The sequence below is a fragment of the Melanerpes formicivorus genome, unplaced genomic scaffold (genome assembly GCF_026170545.1).
Source record: "Melanerpes formicivorus ecotype bairdi unplaced genomic scaffold, bMelFor1.0.p_v2 SCAF_6, whole genome shotgun sequence".
NCBI classification, from domain to species: Eukaryota; Metazoa; Chordata; class Aves; order Piciformes; family Picidae; genus Melanerpes; species Melanerpes formicivorus.
The window spans coordinates 6901882-6922651 of NW_027142358.1; the positions used below are offsets into that span (position 1 = coordinate 6901882).

At 40.4% G+C, this 20770-nt stretch overlaps 1 protein-coding gene across 8 annotated transcripts in view; it reads left to right on the forward strand.

The window, feature by feature from the left end:
* Positions 1-20770, forward strand: part of STN1 (STN1 subunit of CST complex) — a 42237-nt gene that overhangs the window by 16388 nt on the left and 5079 nt on the right. For all 8 annotated transcript variants that reach the window (XM_068139441.1, XM_068139440.1, XM_068139444.1 and 5 more), the window contains 7 exons: positions 4027-4122; positions 8969-9040; positions 11193-11354; positions 12565-12676; positions 13420-13582; positions 19869-19991; positions 20573-20645. In XM_068139441.1, the coding sequence (XP_067995542.1) occupies positions 4027-4122; positions 8969-9040; positions 11193-11354; positions 12565-12676; positions 13420-13582; positions 19869-19991; positions 20573-20645 (801 nt within the window). The remainder of the gene's footprint in view (positions 1-4026; positions 4123-8968; positions 9041-11192; positions 11355-12564; positions 12677-13419; positions 13583-19868; positions 19992-20572; positions 20646-20770) is intronic.

Below are 20770 nucleotides of genomic sequence, written 5' to 3' on the forward strand. Positions count from 1 at the left end.
GAAGAATCCGAGGAAATTAGAATTAACGAGGAAAAGCAATAAAGCTGAAGTGGTGTGTGTGGTTTTGGTCTGGTGGATTAGTTTTGGTTTGTTGTTTTTTATGTTGTTGTAGTTTGCTTGTTTTAATTCCACAGAGACAAGACACTTGTGGAATTTTATGCTATTTGGTGTAGGTTTTGTAATTCTTGTTTTTCTTTAACAGCAAGGACAGCCATGGTGCTGTTCTTGTAGAAATGGTGTGTTTTTAACTGTCACAACCACTTTTGTGTACCTAGGGACTTGACAAATTGCAAAGCCCAGTATATATATTTGTTACCTAATGTGATGGGAGACTTCTGTGTTAAATCCATTGCAAGAAGTAAACAACAGTCTGTTGTTGATGTCTTCATTAATGAGTGAGCAGTACTTGGGGACCTTTTTAGCGTGCAGTCTTAGCAGTACTTGTGTAGCAAATGCAACTGGTAAAACCTGTTTCTGCTTCAATTAGAGCAATTTTAATTGTTTTCAAATGAAATCCAAACCAATTCATTATCAGCAGAATAGGATTGTAGTTTGGACTTGAGCATTAAAACATACCCATGCAAAAAAACAATATTCAGAAGAAATTAAGTTTCCAAATATCATCACAAGAGTAGGAACAGTCCTAGGAAGTACAATCCTGCTCTTTCTTTTAAATTACCTGAATTTCCCTTTTCACTTCCCCCCTGGTTTTTTTACTTAAGTGAGTTGTCTTCTGCTTCAAGATTTGTTTCAGTTTTGTGGGGGGGTTCTACTTGTTTTATTTGGAGGGGTTTTAGATTTATTTTTTGTTTTGAGGTTGTGTTTTTATTTGGTTTTGCCTTTTGTTGTGTTTACCTAAGATGTTCCTAAGGAAATGATATCTGTCATGTCAAGTTATCAGCCTTTAAAATTGGTGCACACAAGCTTTCTCTGTTTCTTGTGTATCTAACGTTTTGCACAACTCATCCTGTATTGTTTTCTACATAAAACTTTTCTATGAAATTTAATTTCATTCTTTATAAACATCCTGAATTTTGTTCATCTGCCTGGTGCTGTGTATAAACCAAACCAGACAACCTTTCAGCTTATTTATTGGCAACAAATGGTTGCATAATAGAAACACACACAGGCAAAAAGTACCTTTTGGGGAAGAAAGATGATAGATGTTTGCTGTCAGTGTTTCCTGTCTTTAATGGGTTTGTTAAAGACCAGCTGAAGCTAAGTATAGGATTGGCTGCAAATCAGTCATTAAGTAATGGTAATTAAGAATGAATAAGTGCAAGCCAAAGAGTTGTAGCTAGGAAGACTGGAAAAAACCACAGAGGGAATGTCAGGAAAAACATCCTTAGAATGACAACTGGGAGCAGCCTTCCCCGGAAAAAGGTGGGATACCCTTCACTGGAATTGTTTATATCCTGACTGTATAGATTGCCAGGAATTTACTGTATGAAACTGTCTTGCACTGGCCCTAAGGAAATGGACATAATGACCTAATAAATGTTTTCTTTCCATTTTTAAGCATTAGGATTTGATGCCACAATGACTAATACCTTAACAAAAAACACCACACAAAAAACCAAACCAACAAAAGAAAAACCAACCACAAGGAAGCAAACAAACACCACAATAAACAACCCCCAGAAGACCCCAACAAACCAAACACAACACAGGGAAGCAGTAAACCTGACCAATTAGTCTTCTGCTATAAATGGTGACAAGAAAGCTGGAAAACCTCCCAGATAAAAACCAGCAATTGTGTTGTCTCAGGGGCCTTGAAATGAGAGTGAGTGTCAAATGCTGTTGTAACACATAATCATGTCGTGGAAATGAGATGCTCTCAGAGTTATCATGCACCACTGCATTGTGACAGCTTGTCAACAAGCAAGGAAAGCTACAACTAGCATAAAAGGACATAATAATAATTAAAGCACTATCTAACAGCTCAGTGCTCAGTAATGTTGGTGAGGACACAACCAGAACTTGCCCTAGAGAGATGTCTATCTGTATCCCCCTATACTGCTGCTGTGGCTTCCTGTTGTGCTGACAGCTTAAGATGTGTCATATTACTGGGTTACTAGGAGCTTGAGTGGATGTTTTTATACATAACTTCAAATGTTTAGTATATTTTTATTGCTAAGTGTGAACACAATTTGAACAAATAAGCTGGCAAGAGAAACAATTTACACCTTGAAGTCATCAACTTCAACTTTTAATAGTGTAAATAGATTAATCTTTCAAATTAATTCAGGTAGTTTCTCAGACATTAAGGGTGGAGTGCTATGTGACTTTATGGGCATGGAGAGAACCAGTTTTATCTGGTCTCTGTCATTTGCCAAAACTCAGATTACTGAGAAATAAACATAATAATATGTTGCTTGCTCAGTCAAGAGCTTCGATTCTCTGCTACACAGGCTTACCTTGGAACTGACCCAGACTTTCTTTTATAGAGATTTTGTAAGGTTTAGTGAGTAATTATATTCACCAGAAGCATCTCCATCAAGGGGGTTTTATAGCAGTGTTTATTGGTATCATGGTAAAGAGAATGAGAAAAAAGTGGACTGACCTGCTAAGCATTCTGTGTACCAGACCTGACCAGTGACTGCATGATTATTACAGCTGGCTCTAAGATGACTGTGACAGATGCATCCTCAAAACATGGCAGTGGATTTTTGAGTAGAACTTTTATTTATTAGTTGCTTGGCTAGTCACCTATGATTTCTTCTGAGACTTTGGGGATTTTTGTCTTTCTCATGTAAAGAAAGTTAATTCCAGGCTCATTTAAGGCTGCTGGCTATGTAGGACAAGTTATTTTTATATTTTGGGTTTTATATTTATTTTTTTTCCCCCAAATACAGAACACTTCCTGACTCCCTTGGTGCAGTGTTTCTCTTTCCTTTTGTAAGAATAAGACGTGCCACAGCATATGGAGCCAAATGTTTCCTTCTGATTCCCTTGAGCTATCTAGTTTTCAGAAGACAGTTATTGAACATCCCAGATGGCATACTTGAGTAAAGCAGTGGTATTTGAAAACCAAAGAAAACACATTGACTGAAAATTAGCCTGCCCAGGCTGTATCTGGGAGTTTATTACCCTATTATCCTCCTGTTAGTGAACTGTGAGGCTTTGGTGTGTAATGTTTACATCAGGGTTTGTTAACAACATTTGTCACTCTCTTGCAACGGATTATAGCATATGGCAGTCTCATTGCTGTCAAAGTGCACGGGGCTCTGATTCCTCACTGTTTCCTGGACATGTTTTTATGTGGTGGTATTCCAGTTACTTTTATAGATTCCCAAAAATATCTTTGAAGAGATGTTTTTAGAACATGTCACTTCAGAAACTGAACTTCAGCGTGCTCTGTGATGACCTCATAGTGTACCCTACAATCTAAGAGGGTTGTTTCTGTTCCCTCATGCCCCATGGCTCCTGTTCTTTCAGAAATGAAAGATAGAATGATGTTTGTTTTCCTTTTGGAAGCTCTGCCTTAATCAGGAGCAGCTGCATTCTGACAATCTCAAACTGCTTCCATTGTGTTCTATTTATTCTGAAGCCTGAAGAAATTGGGGGGGAGGGGGGGAAGAGAGAGGGAAAAAACCAAACAAACAAACCCTGAACAAAACCAAAACAAAACAAAGAAGCAACCCCCTCCCCAAAGCAAACAAATAACAATAAAAACACTCAAACCACAATGAAGAACAAAACTAATGGAAAAAAAAAACCTAAAAATAAAATCCTAGTGCCTGCAGCAAAGAAACTGTTTTTCAGATCCAAATATGCAAGAAAACAAAAGGTTAATGAGGTTCTGACACTGCAGAAGAAAGCTTTTCATATCTTAAACAGAGATGTTCCTTCTTCCTTTTAGTGTTCACAGCCCTTACTGATCCAGGGGATTTTTCACATGTATAGGCACTGTATGATTTAAAATTTATTAAATATGCAAGAAAGTATGTCTTTCACTGACAAATGTGACTGTGTAAGGTAGGATGCTGAAAGAAATAGACTTAACCAAGCTTTTTCTGTGTCTAGGGATATTCTTTTATAATGGACATCCAGTGAGACAGGTGGATATTGTTGGGATAGTGGTTCTAACAAAAGAGAGAGATGCCTTTTATAATTTTGGAGGTAAGAAAAGTTTCTTTCTTCTTGGCACTTTAACCTTCTCACCTCAGTTACTGTTAGAACTTAAAAATTGCCTTAATCATTGTCTTCAAAACAGCTGTGCTCTTACCCTTCTATAATGTGTGTCTGCAGCTCAGATTACTTGGCAAACTCCGTGTCCAAGAGGAACACAGTTAAAACAGTGACAGTAACATTTGGGGTCTTCTAGCAAGCCTTAATTTTGATTATTGCTTAGCTGCAGGACTCCACTGTCTTCCTCACATATACACAATTTCTTTCATAAGATTTAAATGGATTTAACTGTGCCTGCAAATGGGAAGTAACTTCTTCCTTAGAAATCCCTTCTAACTTTTTGTATGTTTTGTCATATCTTGGAGTCAAGTCTAAGATGTTTAGCAAATTGAACTCGAGCATTACAGTACCAGTCCTTGCCCAAATTAGCTGGGAATTATCTCCTCCCTATTGCTTTTCCCAATATTCAGACTGGTTTATTAACATGGAAACACTTGATTGTTATTCTGTTCACTTGTCTTTTTCACATGGAGAACCAACAGAGTGGAGTATTTGGGGAGAGGGTGGGGAAGGAGGTGTGTGCTTGGTCATCTGGCAGAAGGCAGAGCCAAATGCATAGATCCTATTGAAGTGCTCAAAGGACTTATGTCCAGGGTCTTCCTCTGCCATGGGTTTCCACCTGATGGAGGTAAGTCAAGGGGCACCTCTTCTTACCCAATTTCTCAACTTATAAAATCAACTCAACCCCAATTCCTTGACTCACAGGACTATTGTGAAGATACAGTTGACAACCAGGTCCCAACTTCCACAATGCCTGCAGTTGCATCACACTGCTGCAGAGTTCTATGCTGTTATAGCATACCCCACACTGGGTGTGGCTGCTTAAAGCTGACCCTGTGCTCTGTAGAAATGCCCCTGCAAGTTTCTTGGAGTGGATGTTTTCTAGCTTTTTTTTAAACTAATTTCTGGATATTTGTTGTCATCCTGCCATTATGCTACATAACTATTTGATAGTAAATGTTTTGAAGCGCAAGTTTTACTGGCATTTGAAGTAGCACAGGCTAAATAAGCACCTGATTTAAGAGGCAGAGATGTTACTAATGATGTAATGAAGTGTTGAAACTTAAATTGAACATCAGCTGTTATCCTCTTATTGCACTAGTATGCAGGTGCAGTTATCACTTCATGAGAACTGAGGAAGACAGAATTGGTTTTGCCTTGGTCATTTAGATTCTATGAGCCAGGGTTTCCCATGCTGCTCTTGGTGCTAGTTTGAGTATCATAGTATCAGGCAGGGTTGGAAGGGACCACAAGGATCATCTAGTTCCAACCCCCCTGCCATTGGCAGGGATACCCCACATTGGATCAGGCTGGCCAGAGCCTCATCCAGCCTGGTCTTAAACATCTCCAGGGACATCCCCCCAACCACCTCCCTGAACAACCCATTCCAGGGCTTCACCACTCTCATGGTGAAGAGCTTCCTCCTCACATCCAGCCTGAATCTCCCCACCTCCAGCTTCATTCCATTCCCCCTAGTCCTATCACTACCTGATATCCTGAGAAGTCCCTCCCCAGCCTTCTTGTAGGCCCCCTTCAGATACTGGAAGGCCACAGTTAGGTCACCTTGGAACCTTCTCTTCTCCAGACTGAAGTGCCCCAACTCCTTCAGTCTGTCCTCACAGGAGAGGTACTTCAGCCCTCTGATCATCCTCGTGGCCCTTCTCTGGACATACTTCAGCACGTCCAAGTATAAACTTGTTGGACTGTTTGATTGGGGCAGAAAATGGAGGAATGGAACTGAAAACAAACTGGATAGCAGTGGAATTAAAGCCTTAGTGTTAGATCAGCTGATCTTTTAAGTACAGCTCTCAGTGAACTGGGCTTCCTGTTGTCCTTTCACATCTAGCTCCACTCTTTGTTCCACAGCAGTTCCTGGTTTGAGCTTTCAGGCTACCTGCCAGGGTGCTCCTCCCCAGCCTGCCCTCCCTTTCAGGCAGGCCGACTCCACCAGCATAAAATTGTTAACTTCTTAGACAGTTTCCTGCTTGTAACTTCTTGCGTCTCTCAGTTCAGCAGCCTCTGGTTGGTGAGTCACAGAGCAGGAGTTGCATCAGTTGAAGTGCTGCGCACTGCTCAGTACTTGCTCACTTTCCATTTGCTTAGAAGTGACTTACAAAGCAATTCCCCCTTTGTACTTTTTCTTTGATAGAGAACTGAAATGTCTTTGTGTCACTGCTGCTATCTCCCCCCTCATTTCCTATCTGTCTACTTCAGAATATACACACTGCTCATTTTAAGAGAATTTAAGGTCCTCTCTATGCTGAAAACCATACAGCCAGACCTGATGATAAAATCCCAGTGGCAAAAGTGAGTGAACTGAATTTTTCCTCCCTTAAAAGGAAAAAAGAAAATTACTCTCTTTGTACAATCTGATGTTCTGGTGTTTTGATTGGGCTGTTTATTTGCAAGTATGATTAATTAGATGAAAGATATCTAATTAAAGTGTAGCTTTAAGAACTCTTATATTTTAGTAAATGTACCTCTCAGACCTTTTTTTTTTTCCCCTTTGTGTCTTACTTTAACAAAAGAAAAGATCTCATGTGGTTTTCTTTATACTCTGGAACTGTTCTGAAAGGCTGGAAGGCACTTGCCTTAAAAAGACATTTTTGGGGGGGTGGGGAGGGGAGGGAAATCTCACTGGGATGTCGGAGGATTCATGCAAGCGCTGCAAGAGCCATACCCTTTTTCTTTTTTTCAATAAGGAAATAAAACTGAAGACAATTATTTAATTTACCAGGGAACTTTGAGGGTGCTACACCTCAGATAGTTAATGGAAGAGTAAAATAATAATAATAAAAGGAAAAAAAAATGAAGAACCCCAAAGCAACAAAACAGAAAACACCTCCTCCCCCAAAACCAAAACAAAGAAATGTTTAAACCCAAGGAGATGATGAAGGGCAGCACAGGGAGCACAGGAAGTTCTCAAAAGCTTGTAGACCCCCTGAGTGCATTCTCCTGTCTAATTTTAATGCAATTATAAGAGTTCTCATTCAGGAGTTATTTGTCTTCTTGATCAAAGTGTTTGTGAACTGGGAAAACTTTGTTTCAGAGTCTTGCTCTGCTACCAGATTGCCTGGGTGGTAAAGAGCGGGTCAGCCTCTCCAGGACTCCATTTTCAGCTGTTACATTGGTGAGGAGGAGCCTGGCCTCCTAATCCCTCACTCTTGTTTGTTTTGTTTCTAAGCCCTTAGGAAGCCTATCTCTCACAGTTGGTGCAACTCCCAGTTACAAGCTGGAACATCTAGAAGCTGCAGTAATGTAACAGTGAAGTGTCATCTGTTGTGTTTCTTGTTGCCATTGCTGGCTTGGCATGGTACATGGGAACTCTGACTCTTACTACAATATTTGGGGTTTGTGTATACCAAGTAGAGAAAACCCTACTATCTAGATCATTATGCTCTGATACAAAATAAATGGTGCTGTGGCAGACACAGCAGCTCATAGTGGGACAGCAATGAGATGCACATACTTCTGTGATGGAATTTGCAATTGCCTGTGTCTTACAGGTGTTTATTAGGAGTGTGCAGCTAAGGTACTGGAAAACAGGAAGGCAAGACAATGATTTGAAATTGGACCCCTCAAATAGGGAGATCGTTTCAAAACATGTGAGACAATGCAAAGGCATTTTGCTTTGATTCTGTGGTTCCCAGAGGAAACAACTGCAGGTATCAATCAACACCTTCTGGTAAACATTGCAGTTACTTCTATAGTAATGGACCTGGTTTAAGGAGCAGAAGAAAATTGCAGATTCCACTTTATGAAGAGCAGAAGCTCAATCCTGGAGATGGTTACATTTAAGGAGCAAGATGCTTGGACTATTAGCTGGACATGAAGTGGCATCCTTGTTGTGATTTGACAGGCATTTAGTGCCTTTTTATTTATAGACTATTAGACATACCACTAATATGCAGTCTCTTCATATTCTTATGATAGTTTTGTAGTTTTCCTTGAGTTTTGTCTTTTTCTTTTGCCCTTTGCACTGCTGTACCTGGGGCAGTAATTGCAAAACTTCTGACTGAATATTAACAAGATAGGAAAAGCTAAGTAGCTGCTGTGCTTAGGAGGAGGTGTTCAGCTTTTGTGGCACGGAAGTGGCTTGCATGCCACCAACAGGTATACTTTAAGTTGGGAATTCTTGGCCTAGAGCAGAACCACAGGTATGTGCTGTCCTCTGTCCTTCCTGGCTAAAGGAGCTGCCTTTTTACTCTCTGGAGCATCTTGTATGGAGAGAGGCCAGCAGAGTTTGTGCGCAATATTAGCATGGAAACCAATGCAGCTGGAGGTAGCAGCACTCCTAGTCTGGTCACATGACTGTACTCCCCAGCGTTGAAGTGCTGTTTCCTCACTATTACAGCAGTGTTTCTGTGGTTTGTGTCTGCTTTCTTGTTTTAATTTGCCTGGTTTCAGCTTTCAGTACTGGTTTTCCTTCTGACCTTGTCAATGTGATTAAACCCCTTTAGTATCCAGTATGTGTACTGAAGTACTGAAGCCTCATATTTAAATTTGTGCTTGCTTGAATGTTGTTGTTTTAATAAACCTGTCACTTTAGGGCCATGTATATAAGCATTGTATCTGGTGCTGAGCTAATTCCATGACTGTAATGACTGTGGGGATTATTGCAGGGGTTGAACACCCACTTTCCCTTTCAGACTGGTTGGAATGAGATATCCTTGGCAATCATCTCCCTTACATATCTGTGTCTCATCATTTCTTAACCACTTGCTTTCTTACTCTGTAATTCTTAATTACTTTTTTGAAATGTTGTTTTCTTTTACAGTGGATGACAGTACTGGAGTTATAAACTGCATCTGCTGGAAAAATCCCATGGTAGAAGAAACATCTTTATCAGGTAATTTATCAAATAATTTTTCTTTTGACACTGCATTTTTACTGATAGCTGTCTTACATAATTTAATAAATGATCAAACTTGCAGAAGAGCAAATTCAACTCTCTTTAGAATTTTAAGCCATCACATCCTACAGCCTGGGCCATTTGGGGAGTTTCATATTACTTTTTGTGTGGTGTGCAGCAAAACCTCAATGTTAGGACCTTTTAATATCTTTATCTGAGTAATATGGTATTTCAATTCTATGCTGTGACATTGTTCAGAGAATCTTCTTCTTACAGTTCTTTTTGTGATTTTTGTCTAGTGAGGAACTAGGCTGGATATCTGCCATATGCCACAAAAGTCAATCCATTTACCAGCAACCTGATAAACGTTCCACCCTTCCTTGTGACACAGTAGTTTCAGGCTTCCTCTTCTTTGTTTGCATTCATATTCTCCTCCTGCTCATTCACGTACTGTCAGTGATGAACTTGAAAGTAGATGAAAACACAGTGGGAGTATGCCAGCAGTCTTTTATGATTTGAGAAAGTTCTACATGTGCTGAAATTGTGTGTTAAGTGCAGTAATTACTGCATTTCAAGCAGAAGAATTCACTGGTGTATGGCTTTCTCTTTGCTTTTACTCCTACAGTTTCCCGTCTATCAAAGTACAAAATACTCTTTGCTTTGGACCCTCTTGAAAGGTCATGTAGTTGACAATCCTGATGTGGAGCTGATCAATTCCTACTGAAATAAATGTTGCAAGCATCATCTGCTAGTTTTAGTGTTATATAAGCACAGAATGGAGAAAGGAAATCTTGATGTAAAAGTTCAAATCTGATGCCTGTGGAACAAGCCCATTTATACCGACAGATAATTCCTACTTACTTACAGCAATGATGTGGCAACTGGAATCTAAAAGACAGCAATCACTTCTAGAATGGTGGTGATGTGGCATAGCTTTCCAGAAAATTAATGGGGGGCCATAATCAAATAATTTTTTAATGAGCAACTTAAACTCATTAAAGGAACTGCATGAAATACTGCTTGAAACAGAATGAGGACCCAGAATGCTTGTTCCAGCCTTGTGTTCTTATTTTACATGCACATCAGTAGTGTTTGAATAGAAAGAAAGCAGCTCCCATGTGGCACAATGATGTTTCTTCCAGCCCTTTGTAATTGTGTTCAGGGATACTTGGATTATTAATCAGGTTTTAAGTCATGAACAATTTACTCTCCCACAGAGGCGTGTTACATAAATGCAAAGTTCTGTCAAGCTGCATTCACCTCAGTGTAGAAGTCAAATTGCATCACTTGAATGCTTTTGACCTCACCTCAGGTGACTCATTCTTCTTTTATGTGAAAGGTTCAACTGACCTTTCTTTTCTCCTTTTATCATAGTATGACAAAATCAATTTAAAATTTCAGTTTTGCAACTCATCTATGACATTTTCCATGGCAAATCAGTATATCTTCCCTTTTATACTTTCCCCTGCTGAACTATTTAAGTATAATACTGTAAACTAGTGTTATCACACACAAGTTTTGCTACTCAGGACATGTAGACCCTGCTACCTTTTTTGGTAATATGACTCCTGTTATGCTTAGGTATTTGGATGAATGCAATAGAATAGAATAGGCCAGGTTGGAAGAGACCTCCAAGATCATTGTGTCCAACCTATCATCCAATACCACCTAATCAACTAAACCATGCAACCAAGCACCCTATCAAGTCTCCTCCTGAACACCTCCAATGATGGTGACTCCACCGCCTCCCCGGGCAGCCCATTCCAATGGGCAATCACTCTCTCTGTGTAGAACTTCTTCCTAACCTCCAGCCTAAACCTCCCCTGGTGCAGCCTGAGACTGTGTCCTCTTGTTCTGGTACTGGTTGTCTGGGAGAAGAGACCAACCTCTGCCTGTCTACAACCTCCCTTCAGGTAGTTGTAGACAGCAATAAGGTCTCCCCTGAGCCTCCTCATCTCCAGGCTAAGCAACCTCAACTCCCTCAGCCTCTCCTCATAGGGCTTGTGTTCCAAACCCCTCACCAACTTTGTTGCCCTTCTCTGGACACGCTCCAGCAAGTCAACATCCTTCCTAAACTGAGGGGCCCAGAACTGGACACAGTAGTGATCCTGACCTTAATGCTTGATCTGTTTTCCCTCATTTCTTTCAGGTCACTCAAGCGCACCTGGCAGTCTTAGTGTGCTCGAACAGATGAAGAAACTGCAGAAAATGGTTGTTCAAAAAACCAAGCTGAGTCTTGGGGATGTCATCAGGGTCAGAGGTCTCATCCGAACCTACAGGCAACAAAGAGAAGTTCAGGCTTCATGTTTTTGTGAGTGTTATGCATCTGACACATGTAACTTAGTTGTCTTGAATTTGAGAAGATCAGAGTTGTGTGTCATTCACTGAATAATTTCCACTTTATTTTCTGGCATCTCATTTTTCTAATGTGGTTTTCATCTCTGTTTCTGTTTTAGCAGTGTAAGGTTAGAAGACACTGATGTGTGTGATTAGATTGCCTGTAGATGAGTCATTCTTGTAAAATCTATACAAGGTGACTAGCATGTGTAGAAGAATACAGATACAGTGGTGGGGTATCTGTGAGAGTGACTTAGTCTTCAGTTTTTCATTGTGCTAAACAGCTAAAGACCATGGGAAGGGAGTTGGTGACCTTTCATGTCATACTTCATCAAGAGTATTAGCTGCTTTGGAGACATGATTGCTGTTGTGGCCTATGTATTCCATTCCATGAGCAGAGAGCAGCGCGTGGGCACACTGTGCAACTGAAGTGCAGATTCTCCTAAACTTTGGCTTTGCAGCATCACTGAGACATGTTCCTCATCTTCAGTCACTTGGGCACCAACCTGTGTGCAGGTGCAGCCCCTATATCTGATGGCATTTTGGGCAGCAGAGTTTTGCAGTCTGTTTACTCCTTGGACCTTTCAGTTACAAACCTTCTTTCTGCCATGTGTGTGCTCTTGTGTAAGAGTTGTTTTTCTACAGTGAAATCTTTCAAAGACAATACTGAAATGATTCCCCTGGTGCAGAGGCCTACCTTTTAAAGCCCTTTATAGCTCAGATTTTTTTCATCTCTAGCTGAAGTCTGAGAGAGAATTCAACCCTTCTTTCCAGACAGAAGACTTATGAATATATAACTCACTTAAAGACTGGTAATAACACCATTGTTTCATTAAAGGAGAACCATGCAATTCAAATAGCCTCTAAATTGCTTTAATTTTGGCCTGAATAAAGCTCCTTGGTATGTGTTAACTTAATCTAGTGCTGAAATGTAAAATAAAGATTATAATTTATGACTAAACAACTTGTTAGACAAAAGTGTAGTCTGCAGTGCACCAGAACAGGTCATTTACCCCCTTGTGAAGTGTAAAAGCAGGATTGGCTTTTGTGGTTTTGTTTCTATACAAACAACAGTGAACAAAATTTGCCAATTTAATGCTGGCATGTGAAGCCCCAGGTATGCTTGCTTAAAAGATTGGTATGGCAGTCTTGGCCAAGCATGTGTGTTCTTTTTGCTGCTCCAGATAAGGTGGATGACGATTTCTGTGATGTTCAGATTTCAAGAATGCTGGAACTCCCCTGTCTCTATAGAGAAGTTTATGATAAACCTTTCCAAGGCTTGGAGGAAGGAAAAAGGTAAACGTGGGATCCAGACTGCTCTTGGGGCAAAGCATGTGGGTTTATTATTGTTTATTTTTTGTTGTAATAACTATGGAGAAAGAGGGCCCACTTGAGGCTTAGATTCTGCATGAGCATACAGTAGCAGCCTGCTTGGCTCTCAAATAATTGGTGATACCTGCAGATGAGATACCTGTCCATAAAATCTGTGGGGGAAAAAAAAAATCTGATGCTGAACTAAACTGAATATTAGGAAGGAAGTAAAGTATTGTGTACAGACCTCTTGCATCTAGTTAAAAACCTTTGGAGCTTTGAACAAGATATAGGGGTGTAATCAAGAGATTACAGGAGGAATCGGTCCTTGCCTGATTTCATGTGTCTGATTTCATCAGACTGCTCTCAACTTCTGCTGTCATTGTCATGAAGTCACAAACACATAATCTCAATAAACTGAGTCAAACACTCATTCCTGTATCCAGTCTAAGGGTAGCTGTGTGCTCATTGCTGACTCCGGTGGGTATAGTGTACTTTCTCAGAGACTGCAGTTCTGTTGCAGAAAATGATTGAACAAGAACAGTTTGATGTTTATTGCTTACAAAAATGGTCTGGTTTAGTTAAGGGTTTAAATTCTTGGGGGTGGGGGGGTGGAGTTAAGGACAGTAAAAGACATTTTAACCTAGCAGACTAACTTTAGGTAATTGTTCTAAAAAAAGTTATTGGTAGATTTCTTGCCTTTTGATGTGTTCTGTGTGTCCTTGTAGTGGCCTGGAGGGTCAGAATTTCTCAGTCAATGTGCTGCATGAGAAAGTGAAAGGCTTTCTCTTAGAAAACAAAATTCAGACCTTTTACCAACAGGACTTGGAAACAATTGATAGTCTGGTGTCACTGGCTGGTGTGCGTCCCCCCAGTCCCAGCTGTCAGGAGGTGAGTGAATCACAGAATATAACAGTTTCAGGTGTTTAGTGGGGGAGAAATAATACTATGCCCTTGTTTGGGTTTTTTAAAAGCCATAAACAACTGGACAAGATACTGCTGCCTTTAGAGGATTCAACCAGAAGTGCTTTAGATTTATGCATGAATTTTTTTACAGAGCTTGAGGAAACCTTGTCACTTGAGACGTAGAAAACTGGACTGAAGAAAGCCCTGTGAGAGAATTCTGGTTTTCAAGGTTATCTTGTATTAAGGTTGAGTAAAGTTACACTCTGCAACTGGCACTAACTTGTCTAGATCTGTAAACAGTAGTAGTATCAGAAAAGGAGATCCCTTCTAGGCACTTGAGCTGCTTAGGACAGGTGTCCAAGATCTTGAATGATCAGGAGAAGGGAGCACAAGAGTCTGTCTTGTATTTTATTTGAAGCTCAATCTATTAATAGAGATGTATCTTTAAAAAGAGATTGTGATCCCTGAAACTTGGTTCTCTTGTTACAAATTCCTAGTTGTGGAAGGCCATGATTGAAAGGATCAGAAGGTGGGATGTAGCTGAAATTGGTTTACATGCAGTTGTGTGTAACTAAACAGTTAAGAAACTTTCCAGTGAGGTAGTACACTCTTAGTCAGCTGCAGAATGGGAAACAGAACAAAATAGCCTTTGTAATATAGCTTTTTATTACTTTGCTGTTTGGATAAATTACAAACTAGATTCTCAGCTGGTGTGAAGTGGTAAATTTCTGCAAAAGTTAGTGTTATGGCTTTTACCATGTTGCCAATGGCAACTGAAACTTAACCTAGAGGGCTGTGACTCACTTGTTTACTTTTGGCTTTTTGTAGAGAAATAAATTCATGGCTGTCATTTCACTGCCTGATTCTGATGTGCTCTGTAAAGTTAACATCTAAGGGTTTTTTTTAATTCTTTAAAAAAAACCCAAAACCAACCACAAAACCCAGTCCCTTGTAGATAAGGTATAAAAAATGAAATACAGCTCTCTTCTTGTTAGCCTACTTGAATTGCTTCTGATAGCTGCTTCTTGAGAGTGGTTTCTTTTGTTTTCATTAAAAGCATTTTAAAGCTTTTTTGTTGTTTGCCTGTATCCACGCTTGCTTTAAAGCAATAACAGGAGCTGCTCTCATTTTTGACATGAAGCTTTGATGCTAGAATATCCAACAGGGGACAGGCTATTTATTTTTCTAAACACTTTACATTAAAGGAAGTAGTGATCATTGTGACTAATGCTGGAAACTTCCATCTTCTAAATTTCAGCATTTATAGAAAGATCAAGATGAATAACTTGAAGCCACTCATAGTAGGAACTGGTATAGAGCAAACACAGAAAGGCACACAACTCCCCCCCACAAACCCAGCCAAAAAAGCACAAACCAGCAAAAACAGTGTAGCATCAATGGTGCTAGCAGTCATGAGGTGCTATCATGATAATTAATAGTTGCTTCTGACCCTGATGCAGGGGTGTGAGTGTATGTCCCAGGAATTTGGACAGATACTTATTTAGAAATTGCAGTTCACTCTACTGCCCTTTGGTGTTGATTCCTTGCAAAGACATCTATATGTCTTCATATAGGGAAGAATCTGCAGTGGTCAAGTTATCTGAGTGCCTTAAAAGGAGCAGATAGCAACCCTGATTCCAGTGTTCTAGAGCACAGTTACTCTCCATGTGCCATACAGATCCTCCAATACCTAGTTCCACTCCTAATGGCTCCCCATCAGTGCAGTCTTCTGGTTCTCCAGAGTAGAGTTCCCTCTAGCAGTTGCATGTGGCAGAACTCAGATCATGTCCTCTGCTCAGGTAAATACTAGGAAACATAACCTACAGAGAAAAGGGTAAGAGAACTAGAAAGCTTAGTTGTTTTAAAAATAACTAAAGATTAACAAATCTGTTATGACTTAAACAGTGGATTTTTATTTCCCATAACTAATGCCTTCTCTATTCCTAAACTGTAGCCTTTCCCTGTCCCTTAAAATAAATTACTTGAGACTGGAGGGAGTGGGTACCCACACAGAAGACTACAAGCAAAACCAGAAAAGTTTGTACTTAGGGAGCCTAAAGAGTGTACTTACTGGACTTAGGCAATTATGTTTGGCAAAGCCTTTGGTTCCTTTTTTTTTTAAAGAAAATTGCATGTGAACTTGATCCATCCAGTTTCTCAAGTGGATTAAATATGACTTGCAACCAGCCAATCTTGATTAACCATTTTTATGCACTCCTTCCATGTATAAGCTCTAGTGTGTGTTATTTTAGTGTTGCTGTTCCAGTTTCTATGTGTCAGTAGCTTGGACACATTAAGTTGTGTCGTGCTTTTCAGACTGTGTGCTTTTCTTGATTCGAATATTATCTCAAGGTCAGCAGTGGTAAGTAGTTAAAGCAGGGAGTTTTACAGTGCTGTTCACACTTAGTGTATAGACCCTGTACATTGTACTGTAGGCATAACACAGTGTGTTTGCTATGGGCATGTCTTTCTGGCTCTTGAGCAAGCTTTACTGCTACTTTAAATGTGCATATTGCAAGGCTTATTATAGGACTTCAGCACTGACATTTCCAGAATTGCTATTACTGAAATTGTCACCTGTCTGAGCTGAGGATTAAACATTGCAAGAGAAGTTGCAAAGGGCAATTCCGTGAGTAGAATCACGTGTGTGGTTATACCAGGAAACTTTTAACACCATCAGAGTGTGTTGTGATGCATAATGAGCCAAAGGTTACATACTTTCGGTGTTTTGAACAGGCTAATTCCTGTACCACTTCATTCTTTGACCTATTATTGATTGTACAGGGAGTTTGTCTTGGTTTTAAAGATCTGAGAATAACTGATTGCGCAGCACCAGTTTGCTAAGCTGTGTGAGACACATCAGATGGAATATATTGATTAAAATACCAACTTAATTCTGAACATATATTCTTCTGCTGGTTTTGCTACAGAGTCCTTGGCTGGGCTTGGGAGGGAGGGTAGTGCTGGTAAATTTGTTATTTAATAGCTGCTTCTTCCTGTGAGAAGAGCAAATATGTTTTGCAAATGATTTTTGCATCCTCCTGTGTTTGCATGTACAGCTTCACTTGAACATGTCCAGAGAAGGGCAACAAGGCTGGGGAGAGGCCTTGAGCGCAAGCCCTATGAGGAGAGGTTGAGGGAGCTGGGATTGTTTAGCCTGGAGAAGAGGAGGCTCAGGAGAGACCTCATTGCTCTCTACAACTACCTGAAGGGTGGTTGTAGCCAGGAAGGGGTTGGTCTCTTTTCTCCAGCAGCCACCAACAGAGCAAGAGGACACAGTCTCAAGCTGCACCAGGGGAAGTTTAGGCTCAAGGTGAGGAGAAAGTTCTTCACTGAGAGAGTCGTTCACCCTTGGAATGGGCTGCCTGAGGAGGTGGTGGAGTCACCATCCCTGGAAGGGTTCAAGAGGGGATTGGACATGGCACTTGGTGCCATGGTCTAGTCATGAGGTCTGTGGTGACAGGTTGGACTTGATGATCTTTGAGGTCTCTTCAACCTTGGTGATACTGTGATAATTATTTGAAAGGGACTTAATTTGGGAGAAGGGGAGTCCCCTGCTGTCAGCACTTTAAGGGGACATGAAATTGTGCACTCTGATGCTAAGGCATGCCAAAGGGTGGCACTTTGCAAAATGTGGTCTGTACATTGTGAGAAGGAAATTAAAAATCTAGAATCAAGTCTTGCTGGTGCTTTGGATTAGCAGTTAAAGTACCTAATACATGCATTTCCGGAAGAAAATCCTTGTGAAAGTGATGGCTAATAGCTGTGACTCAAAAGGAGCTGTGTTAACAGCTACAATACATCTTTAGAACTATTCAAATGCAAGCAGTCCCCTCCTGAAATAAAAGCAGGATGTGAAATTACATAGGATTTCATAGTCCTAGATGTCTTTCTCTGTGTATAGCTCCATGTTCAGTCTCCCATAGATTTCTGCTCAGCAGGCTAAATCGCAAGTTTTAGGTACACATTGATGAAGGGATCGACATCCAGGGGAAATGAAGTCGTGGTTTGGCAGAAAAGAGTGATAAGGTATTAGGAAGAAGTACTATTGACTTAAGAATTTGCAGGATGAGATGCTGGAGATATTTTGGGTGGACCAAAAGAATGGATTAAGTCATTTTAGATTGTGTTCACAAAGGAACTCCTCAATTGTTGCTTTACTGGGAGGGATGGAGAGGAGGAAGCATTTTCTAGGGCACACTAGCAAAAAAGGCCCTCAACCGTTCCTCTCATTTCAGGATAATATTAAAGCCCCTGAAGAGGGCCACAGCCCTTATTTGCTTTCCAGGAGCAGTCCTTCATGATGGAGAGCTTTCTTTTAGACTCTCCAGCACATATGAGAGTGCTGATATGTAGCAGCTGCTTACTTATTTTTCTCATCCCCGAGCCTGCCTCTCTGCCTTCACGTTGTCAGTGCCTTGACTTGCATTCTTAGTGGTTCTGTTTCAGTATCCATCCAGGCTGAGCTGTGTGTCAGTTCACACAGAGCCTGTTTTTAATTATCTCCCTTTTCTGATGGGATCTCAGTGTTAAGCCTAACTGAATAATTATCATGCTTCTTGGGAGATATTTTTATCTTCTTTCTTTTTCTCCCCAAATGTTTGCTTTCACATTAAAAATTGATCAGAGATGGTTGCTTTGCTAGCAGTTTCTTAGATTCTTGAGTATTTATTACTGCATTTGAGTGAGAGGCAAAGTCTCTTCATTTTACATAGGCTATGAGAATGTGCTTTTCCATGAGAGAAATCATTCTTCACCTCACCCTTTCTGCTACATTTTTTGTTTGTTTCTTCAGTTCATCAGAAGAGACACTATGAATAGAAACATGATAGTAGTGTTAACACTGTGACTGGAATGGTGTCCAGATGTGTGGTCAAGTTTGTAACTAAAAGCAGTGTCTGGTTCTACTCAAACAGATAAATCTGTGGTGGACAGAGGGACAGACAGATGTGTGGGCACTTAAGTCCTTTGATCTGGAAGAGGAGAAAAACGGAACCGAGAACAAAAGCTATTGTTCTGGGTTAATTATCTTTAACTATTAGGCAGTTATTTTTGACTGTCAGTTTGAGTGGAAAAGGACAGTTAGCTGTTGTGGGGGACAGAGGGAGGTGTGATTTATGCCTGTTGAAATATTGAGGATTAGCTGGAGGAAGGGGGTGGAGAAACTTGTGATGCGTGGTAATGCTAATATCCCTATTGGATCTCTGAGCTATTCCTAGTTAGATACATCAACTTCCAGGCTTAAAAGCAGTTGGAATGTCACTTGAGACTTGTAAATGGATCAAATGAGTGTTTTCTGAATAGGTATTCTTCCATTGCTAATGTGGTGTCTGTTTCACATATTCTTCTGAATTCATTCTAATGCATAGCAGTTGCCTGTTTCACCCCCAGAGCTTCTGTGAGTGCTTCTGACAGTGAAGCAGGACATGTTTGGAACAGGATGGGAGCATTTCTGGTGATAGCTGAAGCTTGGCAAATCTAGATTTGGTTGCTCTGGTGTGGTTCTTGCCTGTTGGGTTAACTGTCTTGTCAGAGAAGACCATAGGGAGCATGCTGTGCTCCCAACACATGAGGACACAACAGCTGGGGATCTGGAGCAGCTCAGGTAGCAGGATATAGTAGGATAGGTAGAGATGGAGAAGGTAAGTCCTGTTCTTGCTGTTCTATACCCATACTTTCTTCTCTTAACAACTGAGTCTTTATTTCCTTCAGCTTCCCTGTCATTCCATTGTCGTAGCTCTATTGTATTTCCAAACAAAATCTTGATATTTTTCCCTGAATTTTCAACCTTTCCTACTCCTTTTGATGTGTCCCAAGCACAGAACTAGATCTCTTCAGATGTGGCACATTCCAGGCACACTGTTCTTTCACAATATTCTCATTTCCCACCTGCTCTTAAAACTGAAACCTTTGTTCTGTATCTTGTATATCTGGCTTAATTCCTGCATGCACTTTGTCCTTTAATTTCATGAAGCTGCAGAGAAACTCAAGAGCATGACTAGAACATGTGTAAGAAACTTGGAAATGAAGGGAAGAAATAAATACTAGTTAAGAAGAGGAGCACAAGCTTCTGGTGTGTGTTTGTCTTTTAAAGCTCAGGGATGTTGGTTAGTTCATACATAACAGATAGGATTTGTGAATTACTAAATGAAGAAAAATGTGTAACAAAATTGCCTGAAGTCCTCTTGCTCTTGAAAGCATCTGGAGCTTTTGCTGGTAACTCTAGTTGAGCTGAGATTTCTCACCATCTGCTTCATTTCTTTCTTCCCAGGTGAAATCAAAAAGTAACTCTTCTTCCAAAGTGATTCACAGTGCTTTTAAGGAAGCAATAAACATGCTACAAGAAGAAGGAGTGGTTTTCCAGAAGCCTAGTAGCTCCAAGGACTTATACCATGTAAGAAACTGAGCTATGGTTGCAAAGAGGTCAAGGCAGTGAGTAGAAACAGCAAAAGTGTTTCAGAAATAGTAGAAATGTTGCAGAAAGAGAAGCTGGGCATCAAAGTACTATCTGTTTACTCAAAAGTCCTATCCTGAGCTTACTTCACTATGCTTTTACCTCTGTATCACCCACAGCTGTTCTTTCTGTAACTCAGCACCAGACAAGTGCTGCTGCTGTTCCAAGTGCAGTCTGTTTGCTGGCTTGGCCAGCTGTGTGCTAATGCAGCTGAGCACACTCAAACCTGGGACCTGGGAGAGTGCTCTTTACTGAAGTGGGTTGAAACTTGGTGTTTTCTTGAGTCAGTCACCTTCCTTTGGGTTGAATCCTAGTAAATTGTGTTATCCCAACTCATGGTTGCTCCTAATGGTACTAAAAATAATAACGTTCATTATTAATCTCTGAGTCAGCATAAAATGCAGGCTGAAGCTATGACATCAGTTTAGAATATGTCATGGTCTTGGACTGCTTTTCAACAGCCATGCCATCTATGGTGAAATAGACCATTATAAGTTGCTAGTTTGTTCTGTTTTCTCCAGGTGACTGACCATGATAAGGAGCTGCTTAAAGCGACCCTTGATGTGATTAAAGAAGACTGTCGAAAACCCAGGCGTAAGTAGCAGTGTGATCAGGGCTCTGATAAGCTGGTGCTGATATACTGATGACAATACCTACTCCTGCTGGATTAGATACACTTCTTGTCCTTACCCTTGAACTCTGAGCTGAGTTGCTAGTGT